Source organism: Xenopus laevis, chromosome 8S (assembly GCF_017654675.1).
Source record: "Xenopus laevis strain J_2021 chromosome 8S, Xenopus_laevis_v10.1, whole genome shotgun sequence".
Lineage (NCBI taxonomy): Eukaryota > Metazoa > Chordata > Amphibia > Anura > Pipidae > Xenopus > Xenopus laevis.
Window position 1 is genome coordinate 4,241,048 of NC_054386.1, and position 25,619 is coordinate 4,266,666.

The window sequence follows — 25,619 nt, forward strand, 5'->3', positions numbered from 1 at the left end:
AGCATATTCAACCAATTTGTCAGAATGTACAACAATTTGAATTTGGTGTATGGTTTTAAGTTAACTTCTTTGGCCTTGGCAATGTCAAATAGGCTGAAACATTTTTACTATAGTGTATTGACGTTATACAGATTGAAAACTTTCTGTAAAGTACTGTGTACATACATAATGGCTAATAAACTGTGAAAGTCACACGTCCACCTAACATTTTGGCTACACACATAACCCTCACAAAGGGACGATTGCTGCAAAAAATCTAATGGAACTGTGGAAATATTGGCTGCAAGACAAAGAAAAAAGGAAAGAAAACACAAAATGTCTAAATATTTTTGGAATGCACTTTTTAATGAAGCTAAAAAGTTACCAAGTCTGTTATGTTTATCCATTGGCAAAACGTTTTGCCAGCACAAAGAATCCCACTCCATAGAAGGAGAATACGGAGCAGCAACCGTGGATTGACCCTTCAATAAAAATAAAAAGATTTCAAGCCGTAGGGTTTTCAGTAATCTCTGAGAACTGATTGTCCATAGGGAGGCATTCGATCGGTTAGACTCTAGTGTGTCTACAGGTTCGAGTGGTCCCCGTTGATGCACCTGCTGCAGAGGTGGATGGAGAATCATCATCTGTTGTGTCTCCCTGATCTTCTCTTTGGAGTCCAAGGCTGATGTGACTCTGCAAGGCAGCTGGGGTTAGCCACTCTTTGGGAAGGCAGCTCTGAAGGAATGGGATACAGGAGCTGAAATAGGCAAGACGGTTCACCCATCTTGGGATTTCCTTCCCACACAGCATCTGAATAGGCAAAGAACACAAAATATTCTGTTAAACTTGCCTAGAGTCGTTGGCTGCTGTGAATACTCATGAGTTCTTCATGGGCCCTCTAGTCTTTCCACCATTCTTAGACAGCACTATGTTTCTTCCTATACCTTAGGCCACTGCAGATGCTGGACCTCCTGTTCCATAGAATTTTAAATCAAAAAGCAATGGAACATAAAATAGAAACAGTAAAGGGGACAACAAAAGATGATAGAAGGGAATAGAGCAGGGTTTCTTCATTTTTGCTAACATTTATGACTTAAGAAATGGATAGGATTTAATTATGCACCTCATTATAATTAATAATAATGTGTATTGGTTCCTAACCCATGGTCAAGAATCCCTAGAATTGGACAAGAGGAGAGAGCAGAGGATTGGAGGAGAGAGGAGGCACTAGGAATTATGACAGGAAGATTAAAACCAACAAGAATAGAAAAAGACATAAATAAAGAGAGCAGGAAAAAGACAGTTTGTAAGCCTTGTGGTCTAACGCTACTAAATTATAGTCAGGTTGTATACGTGCAGTTCTGTAGCTACAATTCTATCTCATGTCCCTAATTGATGTTAACCCTTTAGCTTCTGCGAGCAGGGCCTTGGCATTATGTGAGCACAGTTTGACATGACTTTATAGGGCCACTATTAAATCCTCCATCTTAGACCACATCTGTCTTAGGTCAGTCTTACCGTATTATGGAACTTGGGGGAGCACATTATTATGTTATATTATTTTATTTGTCCCTCTATACAGACTATTACCTGTCATCGATGGGTTGTTCCTTAACAATCACCACTCCAGTCCAGGGTCGGATTGGGCCGGCAGGACACCGGGAAAAAACCCAGTGGGCCCCAGCCCTGATCCCCACAGCCAGCAGCTCCTGTGCTTCCTGACCTCCCCCGCCGGTGATCGCAAGAAGAAATGCGTAAATTCATGTTGGCGGGTGGAGAGAAGGAGAACAAGAAAGCTTTATGTCCGGGGCAGACGGATTTGCAGTAGTGGTGGGCCCCCAAGGTGATTTTCGGCTAGGCGGGGGGCCCATTGGTATTATAGACTGGGGTGGGGGCCCCAATGTGGCAGCCCCGGTGGGCCAAGACCCCCCGGTCTGATACTGCTCCAGTCCATCCCTGAACCCTACGATGATTGGCAAACTTCCATTTTTATTTAGAGGTTTTAAGGTCAGTTGCACACAAAAACCTAGGGCTAGTGCATTATTTCACATATATATTATCAACCTGTATGTAAGGGGCCGATTCACTAAATTCGAGTAAAGGATTGGAAGTAAAAAAACTTCGAATTTCGAAGTAATTTTTGGGCTACTTCGACCATCGAATGGGCTACTTCGACCTTCAACTACAAATACGACTTCGAATCGAAGGATTCGAACTAAAAATCGTTCGACCATTCGATAGTCGAAGTACTGTCTCTTTAAAAAAAACTTCGACCCCCTACTTCGGCAGCTAAAAGCTACCGAAGTCAATGTTAGCCTATGGGGAAGGTCCCCATAGGCTTTCCTAAGTTTTTTTGATCGAAGGATATTCCTTCGATCGTTGGATTAAAATCCTTCGAATCGTTCGATTCGAAGGATTTAATCGTTCGATCGAAGGAATAATCCTTCGATCGCACGATCGCAGTATTTGCGCTAAATCCTTCGAATATTCGAAGTCGAAGGATTTTAATTCCTAGTCGAATATCGAGGGTTAATTAACCCTCGATATTCGACCCTTAGTGAATCAGCCCCTTAGTGTCTGTGTCCCTTTAAAATGCCCATTCCAACAGAAGACATCTAAAAGTACAGTTCCATCCCAGCAGAGCGTGAAATGTGCAAATCACTTACCCTGGTGTTTGTAGGTACCTGTAAAATGTTTATACAGTATATCATGATAATACAGAGGGTTGGCTTTGGAATAATACGCTGAATTATTGTTAAATATGATAATTTTGCTTCCAAAAAATATTCTATCAAGCTGTCCTGTGTTGTTATCCACATCAACACATGCTGGAAGAGAGTATTTTTAACACCAGAGATCTAATCTGTGAGTGTAATTTGTTTAAGGCTTCTCTGCAGCACCAGATGTTCCATAATCACATCACACACTATCAGGCTAGTTACAAGAGAGTGCAGGCGGAATCTTTGGCTTTAATGGTGGCTTTTTGGAAGATAGGGACCCTGCATGTGAATCAGTTAGTAAGTGGTGGGTAGAAAAGACATACAAACCTCTGCTAACACTGCAGAAAAGTGGTTGCAATTTTTGTGCATTAAATGATAGGCATTTCCCTTGTATTCCTTCCCCAGCTCCTCCATTATATTATCAATGTCTTCTTCTGTGAAATCTGTGGTCCCGAGGGCAATAGCTTCCCTGCAGGAAAAGTAAACATCAGGCAGGCAAACATACCAGTCATTTGTATGAAATCCCTGTCATAGGCAAGAAGGCTCGGACATGATTATCAGGAGACTGGTTATTATCTAAAGATACTAGTGGTCTGTGTAAAGGATCTGGCCTATTTTAGTTAATGGCAAATAGGGAAATTTAACTAAAATCACATAACGAAATTATAAAAATTAGAATACTCAAAATTTTTGCCTTTATTTAGAAGAGAGGTTACTTCCCAAAGAAGGACAGCTGTTACAGCTGAAATGTTTACTACAGATATATGATATATAATAGACAGATAGATAGATAGATAGATAGATAGATAGATAGATAGATAGATAGATAGATAGATAGATAGATAGATACAGATAGATAGATAGATAGATAGATAGATAGATAGATAATAGATAGATAGATAGATAGATAGATAGATGAATAATAGATAGATAAAGATAGATAGATGATAAATAGATAGATAGATAGATAGATAGATAGATAGATAGATAGATAGAGAGATAGATAGATAATAGATAGATAGATAGATAGATAGATAGATAGATAGATAGATAGATAGATAGATACTGACACATTCACTAGTAATACTCCTCTCAGATTTTGATTATTAGTTTTATTATTAACATTTATTTTTAGAGCACCAACATATTGCTAAGAGCTGTAAAATAAATGTGCTTATACAAGAAATCACATGAATTACATACATAGAACATACAGAGTTACATACATAACAACCAGTGCCGGTACAAAAGGTGAGGAAGGCCTTGTGCAAAAGAGCTTACAATCTAAAGGGGAAGGGAATGAGACACATGATGCGGGAGTGGGCAAAATAAAAAATAAGCAGGTGAGAGATGTAGCATATGGTATTGCATTTGTTAGCTAAACAGACTGAGGGTAGGCTTCACTAAATAAGTGTTCTAAAAGATCTTTTGAAAGAAGAAAGGTTGGAAGAAAGTCTGACAGACAGCTGGAGAGAATTCCAGTGGAGAGGTGCAGCCCTTTTTTAAAGTATTGGGTAGAATCTAGGATAACCCCAAGGCCTGGAGGTGGCTTTGGAAACCATATGAGTTGATTAGTTTGATGAGGGAGGAAGTATAGAGAGAAAATGATAAGGGGCCCAGGACAGAGCCCTGAGGAACCTCAACAGAAAGAGGTAGAGGAGAAGATCATACTCCATTGTAGGAGACACTGAAGGAACGATTAGTGAGGTAAGAAGGGAACCTGGACAGGGCTGTGTCACGAAGGCCAAACAAATGATGGGTCTGGAGGAGGAGAGAATGATACACAGTGTCAAATGCAGCAAAGAGATCAAAAAGTATTAGTAGTGAGAAGTGTTTTTTGGCTTTTGCTGTTAGAAGGTCATTAGTTAGTTGGGTTAGGGCAGTTTCAGTGGAGGTTTTTTGCCTAAAACCAGATTGTAGGGGGTCCAGCAGGTTATTGTCAGAGAGGAATGGCGTTAGTCGGTTGTAGACACTTAAGTAGTTTAGAGATGAAACATAACAGAGAAATAGGTTGGAGGTTATCAAGACTGGAGGCATCAAGAGAGTGGGGGTGACAAGAGCATGTTTTAGTTGAGAAGAAAAGATTCCAGTTGAGAGTGAGAGATTAAATAGATGAGTTAAGGCTGTCATTAGACAGGGATTGGGAAGTGGACAGCTAGTTAGATGAGAAGAAGCCAAAAGATTGGAGACTTCCTCATCATTGACAGGGGAGAAGGAGCACAGAAGAGACTGGGGACTGTGGAGGGAGGGTGGTGAATATCTAGGGGGGTTTAATACTGTAATGTCACTTCTAATGGTGTCAATTTTGTTTTTGAAGTGCACAATAATATCTTGAGCAGAGAGAGATGTGCATGGAAGGGTTGGGGAAGGGGAAAAAAGAGTGTTTAAGGTATATCTCAGAAATAACTGAAATCTATATTGTTCATGCATATGCTTCTCTGAAATCTCTTCTAATATTCTTTGGTGAACAGTGCTGACGTGCCTTTCTTTCACAATGAGTTGTGCATGAAGTGAACACCAATATCATTCCCGCCACTGTCTTACTGGTGCGCCATTGGTTGGCATGGGCAACACTGCAGTTCCCTGAATTTCTACTGCACGGCCTGGTGTCATGTTTATTTCCCAAAACCCATCCCTGTAATGTTACATAGTATTGTATATTCTCTCTTTAAACTATATAAACTATACTTGCTCTGTTTGAGCACAATCAATGACCTTTGCTTTTTATGCTAATTTTCATGATCTTTTAAGATATACTATTTGTTGGATGATCCAATTGGAATATATAAAATTATTTATATTCTCGACTCTAATATTTTCCCAACTACCTGATCAGAAAAAGTAATACAGATGGAACAAAGTTTTGAATCACTTTTTAAATACCTTTTTGTCTGCTAGTGTAAGTAGTTAGTCATTTTCTAATAGATCATACATTTCACTCACAATGCATTAAAACTGGGATTATTCCATGGAGGTCCGAGGCTGCACTTTGTCAGACATATTGTAGCTATAATGAAATTTCTCCACCTTTGTTCAACATGTGTTTAATAAACATGGATTGTGTTGTTGGATGTACATTCTGACTATTGTAGGCTAGTACAGAACTGAATTTTTTGGGATACTGTCATGGGAAAAAACATTTTTTTCAAAATGAATCAGTTAATAGTGCTGCTCCAGTAGAATTCTGCACTGAAATCCATTTCTCAAAAGATTTTTTTATATTCAATTTTGAAATATAAAAAGGGGCTAGACATATTGTCAATTTCCCAGCTGCCCCAAGTCATGTGCTCTGATAAACTTCAATCACTCTTTACTGCTGTACTGCAAGTTGGAGTGATATCACCCCCCTCCCTTTTTCCCCCAGCAGCCAAACAAAAGAACAATGGAAGGTAACCAGATAGCAGCTCCCTAACACAAGATAACAGCTCTGGTAGATCTAAGAACAACACTCAATAGTAAAAACCCATGTCCCACTGAGACACATTCAGTTACATTGAGAAGGAAAAACAGCAGCCTGCCAGAAAGCATTTCTCTCCTAAACTGCAGGCACACGTCACATGACCAGGGGCAGCTGGGAAATTGACAAAATATCTAGCCCCATGTCAGATTTCAAAATTGAATATAAAAAAATCTGTTTGCTCTTTTGAGAAATGGATTTCAGTGCAGAATTCTGCTGATGTAGCACTATTTACTGAAGTGTTTTGAAAAAAAACATGTTTTCTGATGACGGGATCCCTTTTTTTTAAGTACTTTCATTTTGCAGCATCTTTGGTTCTTTGGAGCAACTGTGGAATGAGGAGAAACCAGCTAATTTAATCATCACTCTCCATTAAACCCCATGTTATCTATAAGCTTAAAACATGGACAGCAATTGGGGATGAGGAGGACCTATTGTATTATTTCTATTAAAACAAGGAAAAAGTAGACTACACCTGGATTAAAGATGCAGAAAGGCTCTGGCTCTAACTTTTGTGGCAAATGGCTGTTGGTCATGGGAAGTGGCACAACAGTATTCCTATGACCATTAAAATACAGGGAGAACAAGTATGTAAGGTCCCTTTAAATTTCTGTTCTTGTATTTTGCTATTCAAAATAGTACACGAGCAGACGGGATGGTGGTGAATTTGATGGTGATGTCATGCTGCTATACTTACTTGAATTTAAATGTTTCTCCAAGCTCAGCGGCATTGCCCGGGGTGATTTCAAAAATCCCACTGAATGGATAAGGGTGTCCTCCATAGGCAAACTCTACCACGGGAAAAAGTCTTTGTTAAATACATTGATACAAACAGTATATATAAACGTTGAAGCAGGAATCTGCACATCACAGGTCTTATAATGGAAACAGCAACGTTTTTATTTGGAGACTGATGTTTCGACCTCAACGAAGGTCTTTTTCAAAGTGCACAATCACAAACAGAGAAGCCTGATAAACCCTATGTGAAAAGGGAGTGAACACAGACTGATGACATCATATACATCATTGTAAACACAAAGTTAAAAAAAAATCAAAAAATAAAATAGAAATATCTACAAATATACAGTAGATGCTGATGCTAGGGAGCAATTAACCCAAATATGGAAAACATCACAACTGTGAAAAAATCACGGTCCGATGTTGACAACATGAGATCATAAGTTTGCAATGATATTAGAAAGAAGCAGGAAAAAAGGTGCAGAAAGTACACAAAGCTTATAAGGGCCATCAAAATCAAGTCTATGGGGTAAATTTATCAAAGAGTGAAGTTCCGCCACTAGAGTGAAATTTCGCAGCTCTCAATTCATTTCTCAATGAAAGGCGTATTTATCAATGGGTGAAGTGAAAATTCACCCTTTGATAAATACGCCTATAAAAATCCCATAGAAATGAATGGAGAGTGGCGGAATTTCACTCTAGTGGTGGAACTTCACTCTTTGATAAATATACCCCTATAGGTCACAGGCCCCAAAGAAACACAGTAGTAATGCTGAAAAAAGTAGTGTATGAAAAGAAGAATGGATAGATGAGTATATATTGTATAGAGGGGATATACAGTAAGAAAATTTACTTGACTTTTCCTTATTGTCTTGTGGTCTTGTTTTTTGACCAAACCCCCAAACCCAAATCCCTTTAATTTATCAATAAAACGTCTTGCTAAATCGATTTTTTGAATTGTCGCTCCAAAAACTAGACTTTATTGAATTGTCGCCCTGAAAACGGGCATTTATCAGATTATCAAAAAAAACCCCAAAGCAAACAGCCCAAAACTAACGAGAATCCTGACGGTAAAAAACATTTTCCTATTGTTAAAGGGACCATCTGCCATTGACTTCTACATGATTTCCACAGGTTTTAGCTTTGGAATTTTCAGATTTGGATTTTAAGCAGCATCAGAGGATAATAAATATCAAAAAAATGTTTTTTCCCCTCCAAGAATTTGAGTTTTTCCCCTTTAAAAACTCAATCAGAAAAATTCAAGGTTTATTAAATAAGCCCCTAAATGTTAACATATATGGGACCAGTTCATGTCCAAGGTTACCTGTCTCTTTAAATGAATGCTGCTTAGATATATACCAGGAAAGCTTTTTGTTCTTCTTTTTCAATAAAACATTTGAAAAAATGCAAAGTATAAACGTAATCCTGCAATACATTATTTATACACAGACCAAGAAGCAGCCACGTCTGGCTTTAGCGCAAAAAAAAGGAATGAACGAAAGACCCCCCAGAAAGAAAGATTAAACCATTTTATCCAATGGTCACACCAACATTTCTTTGATGAAAGAATTCTATCAGAAGCCTATTGAAAGTCCTGAAGAAGAACCAAGTACAGATCTTACTGCAGGAATTAATAGTCTGGGACGTGTTTCCCCAATGGCAGCAGATGTATGAGTGCAGTTCAGCTGAATGGCCCAGGAGGATTTAATTTTAAAGTGCCTAAAAAATGGGATACTGTCATGGGAAAAATTTTTTTTTCAAAATGAATCAGTTAATAGTGCTGCTCCAGCAGAATTCTGCACTGAAATCCATTTCTCAAAAGAGCAAACAGATTTTTTTATATTCAATTTTGAAATCTGACATGGGGCTAGACATTTTGTCAATTTCCCAGCTGCCCCCAGTCATGTGACTTGTGCCTGCACTTTAGGAGAGAAATGCTTTCTGGCAGGCTGCTGTTTTTCCTTTTCAATGTAACTGAATGTGTCTCAGTGAGACATGGGTTTTTACTATTGAATGTTGTTCTTAGATCTACCAGGCAGCTGTTATCTTGTGTTAGGGAGCTGTTATCTGGTTACCTTCCCATTGTTCTGTTGTTTGGCTGCTGGGGGGGGGAAAGGGAGGGGGGTGATATCACTCCAACTTGCAGTACAGCAGTAAAGAGTGACTGAAGTTTATCAGAGCACAAGTCACATGACTTAGGGCAGCTGGGAAATTGACAAAATGTCTAGCCCCATGTCAGATTTCAAAATTGAATATAAAAAAAATCTGTTTGCTCTTTTGAGAAATGGATTTCAGTGCAGAATTCTGCTGGAGCAGCACTATTAACTGATTTATGAAATTTTTTTCCCATGACAGTATCCCTTTAAGAATTTTGAGGGAGAAAGGGGGAAAATAATAACTTACAGTTTCTCTCAAAGGATATTAAAATCACTGCATTTAATCCTATTTTCTCCAGCCCTCTTGGCATCGCTATACATAACATCTTTCCTTCAGTCTGTCCTTGGTCCAGGTTCAAGTTATAAGAAAGGGAAGGGATGGAACGGGGAACAGGTATTTTATGGGGACAGGGATTTCTTTCCTCATGGTTTATTCAGTGTTTGAGCTTTTATATCCAGCCAGGAAGAAAGCATCATGTTATATAGAATACAATTCTCTCTGTTCTTCCTTTTGTTCCTGAATTCAAAGCTTAGTGCGTATGCATGTGGCTCGTGCTTTGCTTTCCAGGGAAAGTCAAGGGCTCTTATTATACCCACTCCGCACAATAGCGACTGATGGAAATGTGAAAGCTTCTGCAGCTGCGATGTGAAAGTCAATCTCTAACTAGCACTTATACATCGACATTTACCAGCTACTAAATAAAGTTGTTGCTATGGGAAGTGATCAAAAGCAATATACAAAATTGCAAAAAATGAAAGCGGTCACCTTCTATAAATAAGCAGCGCCGTTTCTGGTTAAGGAGCCGCCTGAGGCTCCTTCAACGCAGCCCCAAACACTTACCCCCAGAGCTTACCTTTCCTGCACCAGATGGGGTCGTGGGGGGCGCATCGCTAGTGCGGAGAGTGACTTGCTCTAGAAGAGCTGAGTTTCCAGTTAAAAGAAACAGAAATTCAGCTCTTAAAGTTACCAGGAGTGGCTTTTTGCTGCCCCTCAACTCGCCTCATTGGAGCAGCACCCCTGTAAATAAGCAACTTGAAGGATGGTGGCACATTGGATAACACTGCTGCCTTGGAACACCGGGATTCTAGAGGTCCTTGTCCCAACACTAGAAATAAAGTATATGGGCATCTGATAAAATTGGCCATTGTGTTTGAATGTGATCCTTTGATTGTAAACTCCACTGGGGCAGGGACAGATGTGAATGATATATAATATTTGCTTCAGAATAAGCTGGAGCTATATATAAAGAATGGTGATAATTGACTGTAGGATGACTGCTGCGAATTATTGTTATCAAAAAACCTTGGGAATAGCAGTCAGAGTGGTTTTTAATTTTCTAGATCTACTGATCTGGATTATTATTTTCTTTGCAGCCATTTAGACCAATGTACATCTAGAATGACTCATTATTATTGTACGTGTCCAGTAATGATGTGCAGGTTAGGGGAAAACTCGACCTGCACCCAACCCTAACCTGAAAAACTCTAACCTGCACCAGACCCTAAGCGGCAAATTGTTGCAATCGGAGGCTTCCACCCAACCTGATCCTGTGTCTTTTAGTTCTGTAAACCCCTCTGCCTCCAAGAAAGGGAACCTTCAAGAGCAATCTAGTATAAGTAATTCTAGAGCAACTGGACTTGCTGAGTAATTATTGAAGATGTTTCACTAATCATCCGAGCAGCTTCTTCACTTCAACAGGAAACTTCTTTCATCCAGGAATTATTTCCTTTCTTTAACAATTATAAAGGTACTACAATTGTCTCTAGGTATATGATCAGTTCTCTCGACAATTTATGACAGTCATTAGCTTTACACAATAAAAAAACAGATTCAGTTTTATTACTGTACCTCTCCCGTAAATTTCAATCCCTGAATGGAATACTCCGATTCCCAAGGTTGAGGTGTATTCGTTGATCCAGTACTGCAAGAGAGAGAAAAAAAAATTGTTAGAAGGACCGTGCATGGACCTGTATATCAAAATAACAGAGGCAACGTCCCATGTAAATATCATAGGTGCTCCCCTGGGAAAGTGACATTTCCAACAGTAATATATATATATATATGATATACCGGGGATTAATTTGACATAGTTGGCCAGCTTAAATATATTGCAATATATGGACAAACAATCCCTGTTTTGTTTAAAGGGTAAAGCATTTTTTAGTAGCTGAAGGCACAAAATGGCTCAGTGTCCTTAATATATTGATAATGGGTTGAGTGCAGAGGACTCTTGTATTTGTCTATTTGTATTTTGTGGTCACAGCCTCATTGTACCCCTGCTTAATGTTTTTAAAAATGAGTGGTGAGCACAACTTTCCCTTGTTTGTTATAATAAATATACATACAGAGCCGGCCAAGATCCCTGGGCAACCTGGCCGCATTGTACCCCCAGCACACACTCACAGATGATCGCAAATGGAAGCACACAGGCATGGTTTGCCGCTGGAGTGGGGAACTCGCTCAACCGGACTAGGGATAGGCAACAGGGAAGGTATGTGCCTAGCACCCCCCCAAGCTTGCCCTAGTGATGTGCGCGTCGAAAATTTATCGACCCACACCTGACCCTAACCCGCCCCCTCCTAATACGCACCCAGCCCGGGCACGCTGCTGCCCTCTATATATAGACCCCCCCCCGCAGTGATGTTACAAAAGGGTAATGGAGGGGGAGGGGCGAAAGTCTATAAATTCCGGAGCTGGAAGCCAGAACTGCTAGGTCGCCCTAGCACCCTAGCGGCCCGAAGATTTTGTGCAGGAGTCTACCTGAAACCACCCTGACCAGCGATTCCCACGGGTTTCTGCCCTGCCCGTATATCATTTATGTGCCCCTTCTGCCCATCCCTAGTTGGGCAGAGAGAGAGAGATATTATAGAAGGTTTGCTGATTGGTTGCTACTTGCAGCTACACTTTAGTACCAATTTTTATAAATCTGCCCCTATGACTCCTTAGTGGACATGTTTCTTTAGCTCAGTACTTTAAAACTTTTACCGTTTTTTTTTCCAGTTTCTAATTATATCTTGTGCTCTGGAAACAGGTTATGATACCATGATGGTGATGATGATGATGATAATAATGATCATGTCAAAATAAAAACATTTTTGTGACTCCCTAGGAAGAGAAGTAAGGATCTGATTTATGACACATTTATGTAAAGGTTGCAGAGATAAGGGAAGTCGCCTGCTGTAGAGGAGAGAGCACACAAAGTCCGCTTGCGGGTAAATCCCCCAATTAGCCGTTCTGGCTACGGCAACAGACAATCAGCTTCAACTGTGATGATGGGGATGATTGAGCCGGAAGAGAATGCACGGTGGAATCAATAGCCATTCACGTAAAACGACTTTATTATTCCATATTAAAATATTAAATGCAAGCGGGCAGGGAAACAAAGCTTGACGCGTTTCGTGACGACCGTGTCACTTCATCAGAAGCTTCATGCTCGGCTCTTTTTTTACCCAGCAGTGAAAATTGGATTTGGCAGCTGTTTCATAGTACAGACTGCAGTAAGATCAATAATAATTAATAGCTTGATAGCATGGAAATGCAGTGGTTCCTTAAAAATGAATATGGCTACAAATGTTAGATTTCATATATTGAACTTATTAAACCTGCCTAAAAATTCAGCATCTCTATATTAATAATGATCCAGGCCTTTCAAGTTGTTACGGGAAGTTATTCTGTGCGTTGAGTTTGTTTTTCAGAAAGGATGTAGGATCTCCATTGAGCTTTAGTCCTTACATCACTTGGGGGCAGATTTATCAAGGGTCGAAGTGAATTCGAGGGAATTTTCGAAGTAAAAAAATTCGAAATTCGAAGTAATTTTTTGGATACTTCGACCATCGAATAGAATACTACGACTTCGAATTTACTTCGACTTCGATTCGAAGTAAAAATCGTTCGAATATTCGATCATTCGATAATGGAAGTACTGTCTCTTTAAAAAACCTTCGACTTCAATACTTCGCCAAATTAAACCTGGCGAATTGCTATGTTAGCCTATGGGGACCTTCTACAAACTTTTTTAAAGTCTTTACACATCGAATAAAAATCCTTCGATCGCACGCTAAAATCGGTTCGAATCGAACGATTTTATTCGATCGTACGATTGGCAAATTCGGTAAAAAATTTTGAATTCGATATTCGAATTCGAAGTTTTTTGTACTTTGAAATTCGACCCTTGATAAATCTGCCCCATTATGTGGCTTCTTCTTTTAACAGATAGTTTTGGGATTGTTGCTATTATTGTGAATCAATTAAGGTAAAGTAACCTTTAACATGATGTAGACAGGTTATCTGGAGGAGTCGTGCAGCTCTAAAGCTTAACTTTTTGCGGCACTACTTAAGGAATAGTTGGATGTCAATTTTTATTTTTTTCAGATTTTATGAACTATTTACTTTTCAACTCTGCATCTGTTCAACGTCACGTTTACAATTCTGTTGCTTTAATATCGTCAAATTTAAAATTCTAGGTTCAGTGTCCCCCTGCAATCAGAAAGCAGCATTGTTTTTGTAGCATTATTTTTAATCACTTATCTATCAATTACCTTCTCATGTTCATTTTTTAATGTACCATTCATCCCCCAGGGTAAGCAAGATTCTGGCAAACAGAATAAACAATTAAAAATAAGGAAAACTAAAGACTTCTCCCAACTTGCCTTGGGATACCAGCAATGAACATCAGCTTGAGCTGAAATTCAGAGACACAGCCATTGGTAGCCTATACCATAAACCAGTGATCCCCAACCAGTAGCTCGTGAGTAACATGTTGCTCCCCAACCCCTTGGATGTTGCTCCCAGTGGCCTCAAAGCAGGAGCTTATTTTTCAATTCTAGGCTTGGAGGCAACTTTTAACTGCATAAAAACTAAGTATAGTGCCAAGTAGAGTCTCCCGTAGGCTGCCAGTCCACATAGGGGCTACCAAACAGCCAACCACAGCCCTTATTTGGCATCCCAAGGGACTTTTTCATGCTTGTGTTGCTCCCTAACTCTTTTTACATTTGAATGGGTAGAAAAGGTTGGGGATCTCTGCCATAATGGAACAGTTTAAAGGATAAGTAAACCTTTAAAATAAGTGAATGATTGTGCTATTCTAAGAAGTTTTGCAATGTACATTCATTATTTATTTTGTTTTTATTCCCGGATATTAAGGGATAAATGTACTGTAAATATAAGAGAATTTGGTTACAACAGCGCCACCTGATGGTCATTTTCCTGACCAGTCTGACCACCAAGTAGTCAAGGAAGAGAAAAAAAGAGGCTGCTCTGATGTTCTTCTGCTTAGGAAAGATTTGAGAAATGTTTTCTAATTATTTTCCTAAGCAGAAGAACATCAGAGCAGCCTCTTTCTTTCTCCTGACAACTTCCTTGACTACTCGGTGGTCAGACAGGTTGTAAACTGACCAGCAGGTGATGCTGTCCTAACAAAATTCTTTAATATTAACAGCACATGTATCCCTTAATATCTTGGAATTAAAAGAAAATAAATAATGAATGTAAATTACAAAAGTGCTTAGAATAGCCCCCTCATCAATTTTACATCCACTTATTTTTAAGGTTTACTTATCCTTTTCAAGCTCTGTGCAGCATCAATAAACGACAGCCTGCATGCAATTTCAAATACTGCATACTCTTTCCAAATATTGGCAACATATTTGAATGTTATTTTTCTTGCTGAGAAATAGTGCTCTGCCAATATACGCCTCTTTTCTAGACTTAATTAGTCTCTAGTACATTCTGGGTCTAGGCATCCATCCCACCCCTGGAAAGGTTTTATAATGAGGACATGGCTGAAAAAAAATGGTTGATGTTGGCATCAGTTCTGCTGTTTGGATCAGCATTTACTTTTCCTGTGCCCTTTTGATGCTTAGGATGATTTCATCCCTTTCTGATTTATTTCAATGTTTTTTATTGGGCAATTTTTAAATTTTACAACACAGACTTTGCATAAAAGTCAATATATATATAATGTACATAGCCTTGTTTACTTAAATGCTTAATAACATATACAGCATTTTAACATAACATCGTTATGATTTCTGATTTATTAAGAGGTGATTATCTCTGCAGTTTTTTATTTAGCAGAGAACATGATCCCAAATGTAATGAGAGCCGCATATTGGAAGTGATGAGACTATGAAATTGACACAGGCACACACAGAAGCTAATGGTGGCAAAAATTTAGGCAATGACTACAGCTTCCAGAAAACTCAGACAGTAGAATACTACTGTGTATCATGATTTCTTTATATGGTGCTGGTGACTATTGTTGGGCAAATTTTTCCCATTTTCCAGCAAAATTCGAAAAAATGTCAAAAAATTCATGAAATGATTTTGATGTGGGTTGATTTTGACGCCTGTTGTTATACGTGCGCAGGACCGCCATCAGAAATCGCAGGGCCCCATACAACAAAATTTCCTGGGCCCCCTGGGCTGTACCCACTGCAAGCCCCACCTACAGGTCAGCCCGCCCCACCACACAGTAAAAAAACAAAAAAAAAATATTGGTGGCTAGGGTTCCCACATGTTAATAAAAAATAAAAAGATATTGGTAGTCAGGGCCCCCCATAAAAAACATTTGTGTCCAGGCCCCCCCCCCATTAAAAAATATTAGTGGCTAGGACCCCACATGAGAAAAAAAAAATTAGTGGCCAGGGCCCCCCCTCCACAGATTATAAGAAAATTGGTGGCCAGGGCTCCTTAAACGTACATGCCTTCCCGAAGTCAGCAGCTCTCAGAAAGATGGGGGGCCCGGCTAATCAAGTAAGTGTGGCATGGCCGGGGCCCCCCTTACCCTCGGGCCCCCTACAACTCTCCCCCCCTGTCCCCCCCTGATGGCTGCCCTGTACGTGCGCCTATTTTGGCCAAGTGCATTAAAGTCAATGGGGTGTCCGAATAATTTTGATGCACAAAATGTCGCAAATTTATTCACTTGCGCCAAAGTGTGGAAATTCGCTGCAAATTCGCCAAATTTGTTCGCCCATCACTACTAGTGACCCCCTCCTTGCTCCAGAATACCTGAACTTGGCTTTTCCAATAGCGAGTGCTTTGTAAAGGTAATCTGAGACATTGCAGACTTGATGCCATTCAATTAGGCTGATCCATCAAAGTGGAAAAAGCCCCTGTGCTAAATCTATACACTTCATTGTAGCAGTATATCCACAGAGGCACATTATGGATGCATCACAGTATTCATTACCATATATATATATATATTATCTTGATTGGCAATCTAACTAAACTTATTTCAAGCATCGTGGCTTTTTGTACAATGACTATATGCAGTTGCCTATTCGTGGATGATTCTCTTTAGGGTAGGGACACACTGGGCGATTTGGGGAGATTTAGTCGCCTGGCGACTAATCGCCGCGACTTTTCTCCCCGAATGCCTCCCCTCGCTCTGCGCCTGGCTAAAATGAAAAATCGCCTGCGCTAATCACACGCGGCGATTCGTTTTCCGAAATCGCCCGAAGTTGCCTCACGAGGAAACTTCGGGCGACTTCGGAAAACGAATTGCCGCGTGTGATTAGCGCAGGCGATTTTTCATTTTAGCCAGGCGCAGAGCGAGGGGAGGCATTCGGGGAAGATTGGTCGTGGAAAGTCGCAGCGATTAGTCGCCAGGCGACTAAATCTCCCCAAATCGCCCAGTGTGTCCCTACCCTTAGGGTGCTGAAAAGTGGTTTTGTCTGCAAGCCTAAATGAACTATCGCAAAAATGAAAATTTAGTATAAGCGTCATCATACTGAAATAAGAAGCTTTCTAAATACAATCAATTAAATATTCTGCATTGTTTCTGAAATAATCAAGTTTATCTTCACTATTCCTCTCTCAGCATCTGTTTCTCTTCATTCTCTCTTCATGCAGCAGTTGGGTGTCAGATATTCACTGACAGTTACATCCAATATATCTTATAGGGGGGCTCCTTTTGCCTAGAAGATGTATTAGGGCTCCTACACATGAGCGTTCTGACCTGCGCTCCCCTGCGTTCCGTTTTTTGGCGTTCAGCCGCAGGGGAGCGCAGGAATAGACGCAAGTCATTATTTGAAATGGGGCTGTACTCACTCAGGCGCGTGTAGGCGCCGAACGCAGGAAAAATGCAGCATGTTGCGTCTGAACCTGCGTTCGGCGCCTACACGCGCCTGAGTGAGTACAGCCCCATTTCAAATAATGACTTGCGTCTATTCCTGCGCTCCCCTGCGGCTGAACGCCAAAAAACGGAACGCAGGGGAGCGCAGGTCAGAACGCTCATGTGTAAGAGCCCTAAGAGCTCACTCTATTAAACTCACCAGACATCATGTCTCTCTACATGCAGGATTTGTGCAAAAGGCAGTTATTTTGTTACATTTTGTTTGTACTGGAATCAGTTATTTGAGTGAGCTCTAAATCGAATTCACCAGGTTCGAGTGCCCTGCTGTTGTTTATCCGTGAGTTCTGAAGCAACACATCTGGCCTATAATATTTATTACTAGACATTGTAGGGCCGATTCATTAATTCGAGTGAAGGATTCGAAGTAAAAAAACTTCGAATTTCAAAGTATTTTTTGGGCTACTTCGACCATCGAATGGGCTACTTCGACCTTCGACTATGACTACGACTTTGAATCGAAGGATTCGAAGTAAAAATCGTTCGACTATTCGACCATTCGATAGTCGAAGTACTGTCTCTTTAAAAAAAACTTCGACCCCCCTAGTTCGGCAGCTAAAAGCTACCGAAGTCAATGTTAGGAAGGTCCCCATAGGCTTGGCTAAATTTTTTTCATCTAAGGATATTGCTTCAATCGTTGGATTTAAATCCTTCGAAGGATTTAATCGTTCGATCGAAGGAATAATCCTTCTATCGTACGATCGCAGTATTTGCGCTAAATCCTTCGACTTCGATATTCGAATTTGAAGGATTTTAATTCCTAGTCGAATATCGAGGGTTAATTAACCCTCGATATTCGACCCTTAGTGAATCAGCCCCTGTATCTCGGTGCCTTCCATTGGTCTGTTATTCACGGGAAGGCCAACAATACAGAGTCAAAGATTCTAGAACTCAAGAGGTTAACAGTATTTTCCAGTAAAATAACAGAGCCATTGTATGAATACGTAGAGCCGGCCTAATTCATATTCTTTAGACATTGCCATTTTTCATGTTGCCTGTCTATCAATCAGTCCATAGATTTCCTTTTCTCATGCAGCTGCAGACTCCCGTTCACCATTAAAAGACCCATCAATCAATGTGGAGAAGCTATAGCAGCTTTACACGGCGCTGCGGCTACTGTTTCTGGATTTGTGGCTCGCTTATAGCAGCTTTGATCTCTCATGATCCTGGAGGAGATGAGGGTGTTGATGTGAATTGTACATAGGGACTGTGCAAGATTATATTGCAGAAAGCATAGCTTGGCTCCACAGCCGCATGTAGAGAATAATCGTATTAAAGGTAATAATAGTATTGCGAGACATATTGCTTATTCTAGTGCCATTTACTTTTTCACACTCTGTGTTCTTTCTACCCAGGGTATTGACATCAGACGCCTTCCATAGCCTTACATGTGGCGTCACTTACGTAACTGGGGCGCGTGATGAGGTCCATTGCTTAGGGTGGTACTGGACCTAAATACAGCACTGTCTATTTCACTCTAGGGCTAATGTATCATTTTGGTATGATTTTTGTATTATTTTTTTTTTGATGTAATAAACACTTTATTTTTGATTTGGAGTGTGCAATATTGCTTTTGTATTTTTGGCTAAGCTGATTTTGGAGACACTTATGGGGAGCCTCCTTAGGATCTGCAGCTCATATTTATTTACTGGGTGTGCGCCTCCTAAACTTGATATTTCTATTTCACTCTAGACTTCTTGGAAAACGAAGTAAAACAAATGGAGCATGCTATAAGTAGAAAGCACAGACTGGTTAGAGAATGGTAATTGTGATCAAATAAGCCCACTGTATCATCCATATAAAATAATTCAATCTACTTAAAGGGATACTGTCATGGGAAAAAATGAATCAGTTAATAGTGCTGCTCCAGCAGAATTCTGCACTGAAATCCATTTCTCAAAAGAGCAAACAGATTTTTTTATATTCAATTTTGAAATCTGACATGGGGCTAGAAATATTGTCAATTTCCCAGCTGCCCCAAGTCATGCGACTTGAGCTCTGATAAACTTCAATCACTCTTTACTGCTGTACTGCAAGTTGGAGTGATATCACCCCCTCCCTTTCCCCCCCAGCAGCCAAACAAAAGAACAATGGGAAGGTAACCAGATAGCAGCTCCCTAACACAAGATAACAGCTGCCTGGTAGATCTAAGAACAACACTCAATAGTAAAATCCAGGTCCCACTGAGACACATTCAGTTACATTGAGAAGGAAAAACAGCAGCTTGCCAGAAAGCATTTCTCTCCTAAAGTGCAGGCACAAGACTGGGGGCAGCTGGGAAATTGACAAAATGTCTAGCCCCATGTCAGATTTCAAAATTGAATATAAAAAAAATCTGTTGAGAATGGATTTCAGTGCAGAATTCTGCTGGAGTAGCACTAATAACTGATGTGTTTTGAAAAAAACATGTTTTCCGATGACAGGATCCCTTTAAGCACCATGTTCAACCATAGGTGATGCACAATGGCAGTTTGAATATAACCAGAGGATCTATAGGAAAACACTGTTTGGGCACCTTATCTGCACACCAGAGGGGGTACTTTTGGATATTGGGTAGACTGCAGGTACTGGTGTGGGTCTGCGGGTCAGTTGGTCAGTTGGTCAGAAAATAGGCTTCTTTACTTTCTTGTTTCACTTTCTCCCTTCAATAAATGACCTGACTTCATTTTTAAAATAGACTGTAACTACTGAGCATTGGTTCTAACTGCCAGAAACTCTATTTAAAGGAGAATTCAACCCAAAAGTTAAAAAAAAAACATACATAGACCCCCCTCCCCCCAGCCTAGCTGCTACCCTGGGCAAATACCCCTAACTCTTTACGTACCCCTCGGTGTTCACGGGCGCCATCTTCTTCTCATCAGTAATCTTCGGAATGAGACCGGCGTAGTGGTGCATGCGCAGTTGGATTCATTTTCTGTTTCGCGCCAAAACTCACGAAAATTGCCAAAGAACCGGTCTCATTCTGAAGATTACCGAAGCGGCTGAAGATGGTGCCATTAACTCGAGATGTTTTCCCTGTTATGATTGGCTGCCATGTATTAAAGGAAAACTATAACCCCAAAATGAACACTTAAGCAACAGATAGTTCATATCATATTAAGTGGCATATTAAAGAATCTTACCAAACTGGAATATATATTTAAGTAAATCTTGCCCTTTTACATCTCTTGCCTTAAACCACCATTTCGTGATGGTCTGTGTGCTGCCTCAGAGATCACCTGACCAGAAATACTGCAGCTCTAACTGTAACAGGAAGAGATCACCTGACCAGAAATACTGCAGCTCTAACTATAACAGGAAGAGATCACCTGACCAGAAATACTGCAGCTCTAACTGGAACAGGAAGAGATCACCTGACTAGAAATACTGCAGCTCTAACTGTAACAGGAAGAGATCACCTGACCAGAAATACTGCAGCTCTAACTGTAACAGGAAGAGATCACCTGACCAGAAATACTGCAGCTCTAACTGTAACAGGAAGAAGTGTGGAAGCAAAAGACACAACTCTGTCTGTTAATTGGCTCATGTGACCCAACATGTATGGTTTGTTGGTTTGTTTGTGAGTACAGTGAATCCTACGATCCCAGGGGGCGGCCCTTATTTTTTAAAATGGCAATTTTCTATTTATGATTACCCAATGGCACATACTACTAGAAAAGTATATTATTATGAAACTGGTTTATTTACATGAAGCAGGATTTTTCATATGAGCTGTTTTATGCAATATCTTTTTATAAAGACCTTCATTGTTTGGGGGGTATAGTTTTCCTTTAAAGGTTCTGCAGTAGATCATATACACCAGTGCCAGAGCATTTTCCAAATATATCTAATGAAATTAACATTACTGTTAATCTAAAAACTGATTCTGAAGGCTAATTTGATTTCTTCCTTTAATTTGAGTTCAAGGTTCTGTAGGAAACCAAGATCTGGTAGAAACATCAGTGTACAAACAATGCACAATCATTTAATGTGAATTTAGCAGGGGACGTTGTCAAATAAAATGTTTAGATGAAGTTCATCCTAGTGGGGTGAATCAGAGCACCCAGGAGGACAGCCATTATACACATGTATGACATATTTAGGCCACTAGAGAAAACAAAACTGGGTTCCATGGTTGCTGATATAATGATTGATGTTCAGTGGTGCTGATGCATATTATGCCACAGAGGTTATTGTTGTAGTATAGTTGTGTCGCATACAATAGAAAATAATTACGGGATAAGCCTTTTTGCTGTTCCTTCTACTGACTCTTTCCACAATCCTGTTGGCTGGCTGTTGAACTCAAGTCATAAAGGCGATATGATTTGTAGCTGAATCATAAATGCACGACCTGCAGATACTTCACCTCACGCTGCTAAATCAATCATCTTCAATTAGGTATTTTTCCTGTGACTGAGGAAATGGTTATATACAGAGCCAGTCTCGGATTTTACTGCTGTTGCTTTTGGAACAATCTGAAATTATATAATGAATTATATCTGTAGTATTATGTTTAAATGCCTTGCATGCTGGTGTAAGGGAATATGGAGGCCCCAAGTCCCAGCATTTTACTTTTATATCTCCTATATCTGATCCTTATTTGAGATAAATATTCAGAATTGTGCAGGAGGTCACTCTTCCCATGTTGTCCTGGGGGTCTGGTACACTATTGCTAGTGGCATATGATTATAATTAGTGAATTAGTGAATAGCTTGGCTCCTAATCCTCATGCCCCGCAGAAGAGTGTTTGGCACTATCTATCTACAGTGTATTAAACTATATCCTTATCCCATTATCAATGTCATATAGGAGTAAAATGCCGGGATTTAGATGCCCATATTCCCTTCTCCCACCATGTGCTTAGGGGCAACAACTCGTTGATCTATCGATTACCTCTAGAATATCTGTGAAGGCCAAAGACGTAACAATTAGGATCTTTTTTTTGGAAAAGATGTTTCCAAGAAAGATCGTTGGTTTCAATACACACGTGTAAAGCTGAATGGTCAGATATACATATAGAAACAATAGAATTCTACCTGTATCAATAACAATGGCCCATGTTTGGGTCCCTTCAAAGGCACTCGATCAAAATTTTCCGTCCAGCCCGATCGATGAGCCGACCAATATACAAGTCTTCTGGCGATAACGGCGGGCTCTTTTCCCACCATACATGCACCGAATATGGTACTAAAAATTTGTTTTGTGTTACGAGGCCCTTTCATCTACTACAGGCACCTCTGGCTTCAGGTTCCCCCGCATATGGTCAAATAACTCTTTTAAGGCTAGTTTTACTTCTACAACTCAACAAATCAAATAAGTACCCAAAAAAAGATTTAGATGATCACAGGTATAGAGATATCAGGGGTTTTTTTTTTTACCCTGGGGCGCAAGTGCTAGAGCAAGTGAATGCCCCTTAGTACCCAGTGCTTCAGAAGAATTTGTGCCCAGTAGACAGCACTCAGTCCAAATGGCTTGGTCACAAGTCTCTGTGCCCCCAAAAATGAGTGTAGAGGTATGCGGCAACTTACATACTAAGTTCTGCTTGTAAATGACCTATATCATCTCAACCTATTGTAGGGGCCCATAGGGGTTAATCTGCCCCTATGGCTTTAAGGCCCCTCCATTTTCAAAAAATCCTGTTTAGCTCAGTGTTATTGGCCAAGAGGTGTAATGACCACTTCCTCCCACATTGTACTATAGTGTGTGTAAGGAGTGGCCTCTTCCTGTTTGGCCTCAGCAAGGGATCAGCAAGGCCCAGAAAGCCACAAGTTCTGGAGAGAAGTCGAGGACCAGGAAACCCTGAGAATGAGGTTTAGCTATAGTAGGGCAGACTTGTAATAGTCTCTCTAGGAGAGAAAGGCAGATAGGGTAAAGAGAAAGAGCAGTTGAAGCTCCAACAAGGAGTAGCTTCCCAGAGGCTCTGTGTGTTGCCTCCAGTGCAGGGACCTCAGTGAAGAAGGAGTGTAGGATAGAGGCTGCTTCCTGACAACTCCCAGGAGGGAAAGGTTGCACTGATGTACTGCAAATGCCTAATGGAGTTCTGCTTCAGCTGAATTACCTATTACCTGAAGCTCTGAGTGAGTTATATGTGTCTCTCCATATGCTGCTTCTATCTATACGTGAGTCTACCAGTTTCTGTGTGAGCTGTATAGTATGTGTCATGTGCTAAAACCTCATCTCCTACGGGAGTAAACCTGTGGTCATTGTCTCTGACTATTTGTTTGTTTGTTTGCACCAAAGAACCTCCTGGCGCCCAAGTTTCTCTTTTTGTAAACAGTAGCCTGGTGGGTTGTATTTTCACTACACCGTAAAGGGAGAGCTTCCACTTAGCGAAGGCCCTGACCCTGTGTGTAAGTCGCAGTGTGGCCCATGCTTATACCGTTAGCTGGACACTTTAGCTAATTGTGGTCAAGATTGCTCAAATAGGTGCTACACTATATTAGACAAAGTTGGATTGGCAGTCAATAAGCAAAGCTGAATAAGGGTACGAAAACAGATTTAGGTCAAAACTGGAGAAAGAAATGTTCCCATGAGTTTAGAGACTGAGTTGTATCATCACACGGAGCAGGGACTTTATGTATAACCAATTTGTTCTCCTGACTGTTAGCTTTTGCCGATCTGCTGCTTTAGGTGTATCATATAAACGGCATGCTACCCGTGTTTGTGGTTTGTTAATGAATAGTTCAACCATAATAACAATATACAATATTACATTTCACTGCAAAACAGTGCAGAGCTATATATTGACATCGCTTTCTGGTATCTTCCATTACACACAATGAGCAAAATGAATAATGAAGACTCTAAATAATGGAGGCTGACACCACTAAAATAACTGGCACAATAAGCCAGAAACACCATCAAGGTAGGAAAAATAAACCAAGAGAAAACAAAAACACATGCATTCTATCAGACAAACACAAAAGAAAAAGAATAAATGGAGGCATGTGGTTTTTTTAGATTATCTTACTATGGTACTGCATACATGGCTTGTTAAGTTCTCGTTATCAGGAACCTTGAACAATGATGGGTACACTCACATGCACAGGGAACACCGTGGATTCCGGTGATTCCAACGCCCTCTTGGGGCCCCAGGCTTTCTGCTGCGGAAACCAACAAGGAATAAGTGCGTATACTAGAAATAAGTTCATAAACGAGATACCGGCAAGTATTAGACAAGACGTGGTCGAGAATCAGGCAAAAGGGTTGAGGCAGGCAGCAGGAATCAAAGTCAATAATCAGGCAGGAGTCAAAGCCAGGAATTCAAAACACAGAAGAATTGCTTAGGCATTATCTGAAAAACAGAAGCCAACTTGGGCACTTTCAAAATGGAGATTGAGCCTTTTAAAAGGATCTTGGCGCCAAAATTCAAAAACCGCGCCAAAAGATGACGTTATGGGGCTCGACGTCAAAAGGTGAGCATCCTAATGCTGGCGTCAGTACAAGGCAGGTGTCGTCGTGCCATGCGCCCCACTAAACGAGAAGAGATGCGCCGGGAGTCAGGAAAACCAGAGGATCTCCCGGCTTCTGTTCCAGGGATCCCCAACATTTTTTCGTCTGGGAGCCTCATTCAGGTGTAAAAAGTGTTGGAGAGCAATCCAAGCATGAAAAATATTCCTGCCCAATGCAAAATAAGTGCTGATTAATTTTATGATATCCACTGTGCAGACCATAGGCCTATAGGTTCACCCAGATGAGAAACTGGTTCATGTATGAAATGAAATTAATTTATGACTTAGTAGAAATACACTTTGCTCCCCCAAGTATTTCCATTGTTGACAAATACAGTCAATGGTTCTTCTGATAAAGCATTATCTCTGAAAATACTTGGAAAACTGCTCCTTTGAGAAACCTCTACATTGATTTGAAATATGCGGTGATATAGTTGCATATAAAGGCATAATTTAATTTGATGACCGAGATCAGTTCCTCCTCCGGATTGCAGAATTTCAGTGGTTTAAGTGTGTTTCAACAACGCAGTCAAATAGTTTGATGACAGGTAAGTGAACTACATCAATGAATACCCTATACTAACCATACCAGGTATCAAGCTTTTCCTTATTGTTGGTTTAATTGTTGGCCCATAACCTACTATAGGACAGCTGAGCAGATCCAAGCACACTCATTGCTTCCATTCCTTCTCATTTTCAGTACTTTTTTGACAAATGCAAGAAATTTACATAAATGTATTAAATCCTTCATTCCCACATTTTGGAATCTCAGCCCTATGTGGTCAATATACATCAACTCAGTTGAAGATTGAAGGCTCATTCTTATCTAAAGAAATCATTTGTATTTCAAGAGGTTAAGAATAATTCACATTATAAATCCTGATTTCAAATGAGCTCAAATGGCAAGTTTGGGAAACCTCAAAGTGGGGGCTGTGAGTAGTTTCCCTCTAACGCAGGAACCAGAAGCTGTGGGAATGATTGAGCGGAGGAGCCACCAGGACCTG

At 40.3% G+C, this 25,619-nt stretch overlaps 1 protein-coding gene across 1 annotated transcript in view; it reads right to left on the bottom strand.

Annotated features, from left to right (window-relative positions):
* Nucleotides 1-324: 324 nt before the first annotated feature.
* desi2l.S (desumoylating isopeptidase 2 like S homeolog) overlaps nucleotides 325-25,619 on the bottom strand; it is a 37,408-nt gene continuing 12,113 nt past the window's right edge. The window contains exons 2-5 of the mRNA XM_041574936.1: nucleotides 10,900-10,972; nucleotides 6,854-6,947; nucleotides 3,027-3,168; nucleotides 325-789 (exon numbers count right to left, since the gene is read on the bottom strand). Of these exons, the coding sequence (XP_041430870.1) occupies nucleotides 547-789; nucleotides 3,027-3,168; nucleotides 6,854-6,947; nucleotides 10,900-10,972 (552 nt within the window). The 3' untranslated portion in view covers nucleotides 325-546. The remainder of the gene's footprint in view (nucleotides 790-3,026; nucleotides 3,169-6,853; nucleotides 6,948-10,899; nucleotides 10,973-25,619) is intronic.